The sequence below is a fragment of the Haematobia irritans genome, chromosome 1 (genome assembly GCF_050003625.1).
Source record: "Haematobia irritans isolate KBUSLIRL chromosome 1, ASM5000362v1, whole genome shotgun sequence".
Taxonomy (NCBI): Eukaryota; Metazoa; Arthropoda; class Insecta; order Diptera; family Muscidae; genus Haematobia; species Haematobia irritans.
The window spans coordinates 3,590,595-3,600,706 of NC_134397.1; the positions used below are offsets into that span (position 1 = coordinate 3,590,595).

The 10,112-nt window shown below is 37.3% G+C and overlaps 1 protein-coding gene across 1 annotated transcript; it reads right to left on the reverse strand.

The window, feature by feature from the left end:
* Positions 1 to 2,233: 2,233 nt before the first annotated feature.
* Positions 2,234 to 9,887, reverse strand: LOC142220070 (uncharacterized). Its single transcript, XM_075288961.1, is given in 2 exon segments — positions 2,234 to 2,455; positions 2,520 to 9,887. A coding segment is annotated over 1 exon segment (7,218 nt). The 5' UTR covers positions 9,760 to 9,887; the 3' UTR covers positions 2,234 to 2,455; positions 2,520 to 2,541.
* Between the last annotated feature and the right edge of the window lie 225 nt (positions 9,888 to 10,112).

Here is a 10,112-nt window from a genome sequence, read left to right on the forward strand (position 1 = left end):
TGGACAAAATTGCTAGGCAGCAACTTTTTCAAAGTGAAAGGTACTAGAAGAAGAAAAAAATGTGTTTTAATATTTCAAGGCCAGTCGATGCCGTTGATTCCAAAAAAAAATATATTTAACATGTATTTTATTGGAAAAAAATTGCTTATATAAATACATAAAATTGTATTTAAAAACGAAGGTAAGCAATTCTAAATTTGAAGTAAAAGATTTACCACAAATATGTAAGATTTGTCCAAATGAATGAAAAAAGTTCATGCATTCTAACTAATTTCTACGAAAATCACATCGTACAAACAAATAAAAATGTCTTTGGCACTATACGAAGTTCAACTTTCTTCACAATGAGTTCATTTTAACTTAAAGAAGGGGTCACTTTTTTCTGGGTGCATGTAGCAAATGTTAATAAAATCAGTGAATAAATGATGTATGCTACACTTCCCTATAATGAATCTTGACGGGACCAGAAAATTATTTCATTATATAGAAATAAAGAAAGGAAAAATTAGTGTTTTTGATAGTTTTTCATTAGAGTAGAGAGCTTCATTCACTGTTTGACCCGAAACCCGAATCTAAATCTTACTATTTGTTTAGGCCATATCTAATTTTTAATAAATATACCCGATACTAAGATTGAATCTGATTATGGTAATAAACCCAGAGCTACATATATATAATGTGAGGTCTAGGACCCATTTTTCTGGTACGTAAATTTTTTCGAAGATCAAAATAATACCCCACTTCAAGCAATTTGGATGATACACATTGAAGCTGAATGCTTTTTGTGAGTCTAAAATACCAGTATATTTACAATTTCAGGCAAATCGGATAAAAACAACGGTTTCTAGAAATCCAAGGAGTTCAATCGGGAGATCTGTCTTATGGAGGCTTTAATAAAACATGGACCAATACGTTTTCAGCGCACCTCTTTATTGTCCTGAAATACTTCTAGATTTCAAATTCCAGGCAAATCGGATAAAAACTACGGTTTCTAGAAACCCAAGGAGTTAAATCGGGATATCGGTCTATATGAGGGCTTATCCAAAACATGAACCGATACTCACCATTTTTGGCACACCTCTTTATGGTCCTAATATACTTCTAGATTTCAAATATCAGGTAAATGGGATAAAACTAGGGTTTCTATAATCCTACAAAAGCTCCAGATTTTCAATTTCAGGAAAATTATACAACTACTACGATTTCTACAACCCCAAAAAGTAAAATCGGAAGATCGGTCTATATGGGAGCTATACTAAAATATTGACCGATACTCAGCATTTTCGGCTCACCTTTTTATGGTCCTCAAATACCTCTAGATTTCCAATTTCATGCAAATTGGATAAAAACTACGGATTCTAGAAACCCAAGAAGTAAAATCGAGAGATCGGTCTATATGCGGTCCATGCCAAAACAAGGACCGATACTCACCATTTTTGGCACAGCTCTTTATGGTCGTAATATACTTCTAGATTTCAAATTGGATGAAAACTACGGTTCCTATAAGCCCAAGACCCCAAATCGGGAGGTCGGTTCATATGGGAACTAAGGCAGTTAGACATTTTCGATAGTACTATCGATAGTTAGTCGATAGTTTGGCTTTCACAGCACCAAAAATTTACCTTTTACGTTTTCCAAAGAGCTATAATGTTTACTTTTAAAGTAGATCTGAGTTTTGACTATGTGTTGAATTTCAGTTAAATGTGATTACAACAGCACAAATTCAGAGAAAGATTTGGCGACAGAGAGAAAAAATGAAAAATAAAATCTCTCAAGTATGCGAATATTTTAAAAGGTCTGGCTTAGAAATTCTGGCCCCCGATTCAAGCTATTTCGGCGGACACTGCCAATATTGCACCGACAAGCAGAAGTTGTAGATCGTCAATGTATTCAATAGCTTCTTACATTAAAAGAACCGTTTTGTACGATACAAACATTCCTGCAACATCCATTGAGTCCGGAAGAGTATTTAGCAAGGCATGGCAAATTGTTTTCGAGAGGCGAAAAATGTGAACATTCTTTTAATTTTAAACCAAACCTTTTGGAACAAAAATGTCGGTAAATATTCATATTTAAATATTAAACAAATATGTAGATTATTGTGGACGATACTATCGTCGACTATTGATAGTACTATCGCCAACTATCGATGGTTGTGAAATTACTATCGTCGACTATCGATGGCGCCGACTACCGATAGTTCTGCATCTCTAAAAAAAAAACACCAAAACTATTAAAATAAAATATCATTATAATAAATTTTATTTATTGCTTCTTGTAAAATATATAATTTAGGCTTCTATTTGAAAAGTAAATAATTGAATTGAAAAAGTTCTAAAATATCAGACATATTGTGATTATCTTATTCGTATAAAGTATCCATTCATTGATTTCTGTTCGGGTATTTGGCATATTTCTCGACCAGTTTTTGTACAGCAAATAGATTTGAAACATCCTATAATAAATTTAAATTTATAATTATTAGTTTTTTTCTTCTATGTTAGTATTCTAATTTATACCTCTAGGCAATCTTGTTCTCTTTTATGGGCTCATAAAAACTCTGGCTTTGGAGAATATTTCTTCAACTGAGATATGGTCGAGGCTTTGCTTCATATGATTTAGCTTTAATCTTTCGTCTATATCCAATGTAGCATATTTCAAAATTTTATCTATGGCTCTCTGAATACTATCTTTGACATTGTGTATGAGGTCTAGGGATTCCATACTAAGACTTCTATTAAAATCTATACTCTCTAATTGTTTAAAAAGTGTGAGTTGTGATGTATCAAAGCTGTCCAAAAGCCAATTAAATTTTTTTATTATACGTAGTGATGTGCTTGAGAATCGATGATTGTCATACCACGCATATCCTTGCGTTTTATCTTCATTACTGGATGAGAGCTTTGTTGTCATAGAACCTTTCCGTGATTTGAACTTTTCTCTTACTTCATCTAGCAATGCTCGATTTCTTAGATTTGGCAAATTTGTCGTTAATAGATTTCCACTTGTAGAAGTGCTAGTTAGCTGGTCATAAGTTTTCATTTGCATTAGATTACCCATAGCTTGAATAATGCTCATAGGATCATGAGGTACAATGGTAATAACGTCGATATTAGACACCTTTGGTGTCCACATACTTCTTAAGTATTCCTTTATAGCCTTATCGTACTTGAAAATCTCTGCAGTTTTGTTTCGAAATTCTAGTGCTGTTATATTGTCCATTTCGGAAATGCTTCCCTTAAGTAGTTGATAGAGAGAATGTGGGAAATAATCATTGTGGTTGGTATTGCTATCGCTAGGAAATAAAACGAATTGGTTATCTTGAAGTTGAAGTTTTATCAAGACCCCATTAATGCCATATGAGAAGCTCTTCAAAATACCATCATCACCAAGGTCTTCAACATGGATTGTGAGACCTTGACTACAGCCTAGATTTTTTAGTATTTTATAGATCACTTTGCCACAAACATCGATATAGGCTCCATCTAAGGGTATATTCTCTGTTACCATGACTGATAAAAGCTCAATGCTTTTTGTTTCCATCAAAAGTTTTTGCAGATCTTTGTGATACATTTTTGTCAGATGACAACTGACAGTGGACACCGATGTCTTATCCAGAATATCATGACGGTATTGCTTCTTTAGTTCATCGAAATTCTGGTGGCTGTAGTCATTTGGAATATAATTGTTAAGGGCGTTTTTTAATGTTTTTTGCATTTTCTGCATAAATTGTATTTCTGTCGGAGCTATTGGATCCCTTATATATTGGCGTATAAACGCTCCGAGGTGTTTGTCAAGCAGTAACTTCCACATGTCCATTGTGTTGTCTCGAAAATCTTTGCCTTCTGTTTTCAGATTGTGTTCTTCATCTTCGGCAATGGAAACGGGTTGCAATTTCTTGGCGATCTCTTTGTTTACATCATCTAGAAGGACATTGGTCGTTTCGTTTATTCTCCGAATGTGATATTGTTTCCCAGTCCATATCGTGCTCTCCTTGACATGTTTTGTAACAGTGGCAAATGAAGCCTTGGATCTTAAGCGAGATAACTTTGTGAACTCCGTATGAATATTTTGATAGATATCCTGGAAAATGCTAATGAAAACATGTCCCAGATTTTCCGATGTAAAGAATTTATCATTCAATATTGTAACCAAATGGCTAGCGGAGTCTTCTCCACATAGCCTAAAGAGGTTTTCAAGATTCTCACCCACTTCATGGCTTAACAAACAGCCATAAACGGTTGACAAAATTGTCTCCGGTATAGATAAGGATATTTTGGTCAGAGCTCTTTCAATATCGGCCATCAATCGTTGGCTTCCTATGGTAAATGTTATTGCTTTCAAGGTAGTTATCATCATTCGCTTGCTAACTGTTTTTATCACTGTTTGCAAGCGAGCTGCTTTAGTTATAGGAAAAGGTTTAACGATTTTTTGGGCAAACTTTTGAAGAGTTGCTCCCCAACTAACCATAAGTGCACTTAGAGCAACACTTATTGTCTTGTGAATCAAAAAATCTTTCCAGCTAAAATAACCGGTTACTAATGACCATACTCCGTAGAATATATCCCCCAAACCTTCGGAGATAAATGCTACTCCAACATGATACATAGTACCAAACGAGAGGAGCATTGCATAAACACCAAATGCAATCTGTGCCAGTCCCAAAAGTATTACAATAATCGTTCCTATGGCCATTCGTCTTGTCGTCTTCTCCAATTGCAGTAGATCTTCCATGCCATTTAAGATGAAGATATCGATTTCAGTAACATTTTCTAAGTGGCTTTCAGTAAGTACATCCATAATATTCTTTAGTTTAGGGCTGGGTTCATCCAACAGCTTTAATTGTCCTTTTGAATTTTCCAAATTTTCTGCGATATATTGAAGTGTGTCTTTAGTCAAATCATCTGGGTATTGCGTTTGTAGTAACCCTAGAATTTGGTCAATGTCATTTCATGAGCTATTCAATGGAAATTCTTCGACTATATCAATCTCCAATAAAGCTGATAATAGTTGCTGATGGGGTTTACGAGTAATCGGTATTTGGATGGGCAAATAATTGTCATCTAATTCGATATCATCTAAGAGTCTTTGGAGGGCAATTCTGTAAGCAAAGCAAACGCATAGTAATGACTTCACAGACTCCTCATACAAAGGACACTCAGTCAATTTGATTTTCTCGATTTCATCGAAATGTATTCGTAGTTTATAAGATACGTTATCTAACGAGTGGGTAATCTTCTCAAGGTATTTAAATTCTACAAGCTCCTTTAAAATGATTTCAGCTTCGTATTCGGCAATATCGGCCATATTGAAATCTTCGATCTTAATCGAATCGTAGTGAAAAAAATTGATCGACTCGATATTGGCTCTATCGACGCTCGCTTGCCTGTTGGTCGAAACTACACCCATTTTCTTCATTCTGTGGTAGTTCTCAACCCCCATAACCTCGATAAACTGATCTCTTTCAAATGTCCATTTGGACTCGTCATTCTCTTGCAATATTTCTGCTTTAAAGAAAATCCGCTCTTTGCTCATAAGATCGAATACAACTTTGGTCAACATATTCTGGTTTATCTTTTTGTTTAAGAGATTCGAAAGGGCAATGTTGCATGCTTTTAGTTTCTTATTGTCGACGATGACATAGGACACGTCGTCCTTTAAAAAGTCTTGTTTGATCAACTGTTCCCAGAATGACTCACGACTAGGCATCTCCACTTTTTTTTTCATAGCTTCCAAAAAATCTTGTTCATTTATCGTTTCTCATGCATAGATTGACAGGAATTCCTTTAGATGATCGATTTGTAAACCAAAATCGGAACACAGCATCCTCAAATGCTCCATGGGAATATTCGTCCTAACGCGAGGCTTTCTCAGAATACCCTTTTTCATTAGTTGTTCATACAAAAGCACTGACATTTCCTCTCCCACACCTTTGTTAACAATCCATTTGGGAGATATTACCTCGCCCACAATATGGTCTATGGACTGCTGAAACAACGAGTAGATCTTTATAAGGCTTTCTTGTTGCTCTTCATATGCCTCGATTTGTACGATATTTCCATTATTTGTGGTCTTAATATTCCGTATAATCCCAGAAGCGGTATACGCCAATTGAATACGTTTCTCGAAAAGCTTTCTGGCCTTTAGCAATTCGTTTTTGAATTGCTCAACTTTCAAAGCATTTACGACCCAGTCATCTTCATATGCATATGCATATGCCTTGTAATAATGAGCTGCTTCTGAGAAGTCAGGCTCTTCACTGATCACCTTATCGAACAGGTCTATGGCACGATATCGATCCAAGGGATTGCCTCTGTGCACGAGTTCCTTACCCAGCTTAATCATTTGTGCTGGATTACCTTCGACCCACAACTTCCAATTGCTGCTATCGTCTACATCAACTCCTGACAATATGAGCTGTTTTAATTCGGTGACAAATTTGTGCAACAAATCCTTAGATCGTCCTTTGTCCACTAAACTTTTAGTATTTGTAATGTGTTTTCCATTGGCATCCAGCCAGAAGGCCCATTTGTCCAGACAACTATGTAATAGGATGCCCATAATAGACTCTGGAACTGTCTTCTCCTCCAAGGCTTTTTTAAGTTCATAGTAATGCTGGCAAAATACCCTGAAACATTCCTCTTCTGTTTTTATGTGGGTTTCGTAATAACTTCTTATGGACGATAATCGCTTCATTTCGTCAGCATTGGCAACTTGACGCAACTCAAAAATTGTAGATTGTCGCATACCTTCTCGTCGTGATATGGTATCGCGTATTAACAATTGGCCGGAGCCTCGCTCTCCCTTTCTGGCGGCACGCCCAAAGGCTTGCTGTTGAATTCGAATATTGTTTGGCAGGTATGTGAGGCAGACGTGTAAACCACCTGACTGCTCCAACTGATCGGATATTTTAATATCTGTTCCTCGACCAGCCAAATTTGTGGCAATAATGATATGACCTGGAGACAATTTGGAATTTTTTGCTGTCACACTGAATGGTATGTAGTCTCTGGTACAAGTGTGAACATTTTCAATTTGCTTGGCAACGAAGGCTTGGTACAGTGCATGTACGTCTTTCACTGTTTCACAGATAACCAAAACCGATCTTGTCTCTGTCAAAATCTGTACTTTGAGAAGCACCTGTTCTATCCAAGCCCTTTCACTGCTACAAATTATGGGAGGGTACTCGACGAATCGCTTTGATTTGGTAGTGGGTAATGTGACAAAGTCAACCTGGTGTAAGTTTTTCAGAAGATCCCTTTCTCTGCGTGACCCTAGGGTTCCTGAGAGTCCATTCAGAGAATCGTACAATTTGAAGTACGTCACACACGATACAAAAACCGCCTTCAAACTTTGCAAGGACAACTTGCATCCATGTTTGAGTTGAATGAATTGATGAAGGGCCTCATCCCACTGTGAGTTGTTGAGATCCGTCCCTGTGTCCCTGTCGATAATGGTAATGTTCGGATTGCGGTCTGAGCTGTTATCGCTGCGATCAACATCAATAACATAATCCATTCCGGGTTCCATGAAATACGCAAGCTTTGCATTTTCTATCCAAGAGTCTAAGTGTAATTCTATAAAGGGTCGCAGGTGGTTCGGAACATTTGCAAATCTCACACGCTCTCGGCGTTGGTTAAAAAGAAAGCAAACACGCCTATAATAGAAATTGAAATTCGTTGGTTCAAGAATGCCTTTGAACATAGAATAGGCATCGGGTAGGATTTGAGGCTCGAGAACTATTCCCCTGTTGTCGATTATGTGAGCTTGGATCAAACGCTCATATATGGCACTTTTTTGCTGCAAACTTAACTTAGAACCCAAAAGATCCATATCTTCTCTTTTCACCATACCATACAGATCACTAAGAATGGCTTCCTTCAGAGCATTGGCATCGAAGAGATCATTAATCTCCTCCAGTCCGGTGGCTGGTTTGTTAATCCACTGCCAAATATAAAGATAGACAGACTCCAGTTTGTCCAAACCCGACAGTTCATGGGACAAATAGAGCGTATTGTTGCCTTTGTCCAGCAACATACTGTCTACCTCATCGACGATGACATTTTGAAAGCGTCGATCACCGAGAACATTTTTTCCGTAGAAAGTATGCAAAAGATAATCCCTTTGGAAACTTGAGAGATCTCCGTACACCACTTGACAACTGGAATATGAAAACTTTCGTTTGTCTATTTCCTCGTGGCAGTTGTGGCCAACGCTGATATTGAATATTTCAAAAATGTCTTTATACTCCTCTGCATCCCGTTTGGCCAGAACTGAGGAGCTGGTAACAACATCCACATGCTGACCACAAAGAGCTTTCATTATAGCAAAAGCGACTATCACAATTGATTTTCCTTCTCCGGTGGCCATTTGTATCAGGCTATTATGTTTGTTGTTCATCAGTACTAAGATCGCTAGCTTCTGGGTATCGTAAAGCGTCCAGCCTCTTCTCAAGTGGATTGCTCTGTTTATAACGGCAAACATTTCCTCGGTTTTTTCCTCAGTACATTGAAAGTCCTTCGACCACTGCTTAATATCATCTTCGGTAAAAGAAACCAAAGGCTTCTCACCCACTTGGTAGGAGTTCTGAGAAACTCTTGTAACTTGATTCTGTATATTTTCCAAATCAGCCGAAATACTTTTTGAGGTACTAATATTGTCCTTAATTGCATCCACAATTTGTAAGACATTTCTATGTTTGCCAAAGGAAGAATATTTCTGTTGCATTTCGTCTTTCCATTCACTGAGATTATCGACAGTCTTCAATCTCTCAATAACGGTTGCTGTTAAAGGCCATTCTTCGTTGTGGAAGTTCGAAAGTATCTCAATAAGGAGGTCTGGCACCATCTCTTGTTCAGATTTTCGTTTGTCACATTGCTGACAATCAATGAAATTTGCTAATCTGTAACTCCAATAAAAATCTTTCAAGGCATAAGGCCATTCGGAGAGCTGCAATTCATTATAATTGAGCACAGTTTCCTTGGATATATTCGCCAATAGTGAAAGAATATTCTCGAGGGTTCTCTCTTCAGTAACTGAAGACTGCTGTCGAGGAGATTGCAATTTTTCGTGCAATAACAAAAGAATGTTGACATTTTCTATTTTGGCCAATATTTTTCTCAAGCCTGATTTTTGGACCAACGGTTTACGAAGATAGTTCTCCATCTGTAGTAGAAGTAATTCATCGATCCAGCATACTTGTGGAATCGCATTGACAATCCAACAAAAGATGATTGATTGATCAGGACTGGATGATATAATGGAGTTTATCAGCAGACATAATTCCTGCAAAGATATGTGGCGGCCTTCTGTGTTAAAGCGATGTCGAATGCTACACAGTATGGCAGATTGTCCGCCTTCCTTGTAATTGGATGAAATTTTATTAAGACGCTCTAGAAGTAGACGCTTTTCTTCCTTAGGGAAATGCTGTAAAATCTCCTTTATGATTCGATCTTCGTCGTTAGGATCGAAGTTTTCATTAGCCTTCCACTGAAGATTATGAATTCTGAAAATAGCTCGGTAGTTGTTCACATCTTTTTGGCGTTCTACATGCAGTGATCGGTAATCCTTATCTATAGCCATTTGGACTAATTCCATATCTGCTCTCTGAAGAATGTGTGTGGCTCTCTTCGCTAATGGGTTATGATTATGCAACAGAATTAGTTCATCATCTGTGCCTGCTCCATATATGCGTATATTAACTTCGTAAAATTGTGCCAATAGTTCGCGACAACCTTCGGACTTTACTCCTTTCTCCATGATTTGGGCATTGAATTCATTTCGGACAACTGGTCCTCATAACATTTCTTCCACGGATAAGTCATTTTCAATTGGGTCTTGCAACGCCCATAAAGATTAGCCAAAAATGGATCCTTTTCTGTTTCGTCGCGCAGTTTCATTTTGAGATTTCCATCGCCTTCCGTACACTTCTGCCACAATTCATAGATGGCTGCATGTCTCTGTTGAATCAACTCACTCTGGAATATTTCAAAGTAGGTATTCAGCCTGTCCGCATGAGTCTTTTGGAATAGCTGATAAGCGTCATAGTACATTTTAATATGGGAACTAACACCTTCCACCGTAGCCGAATCAACAATAAATCTGTGGAACGT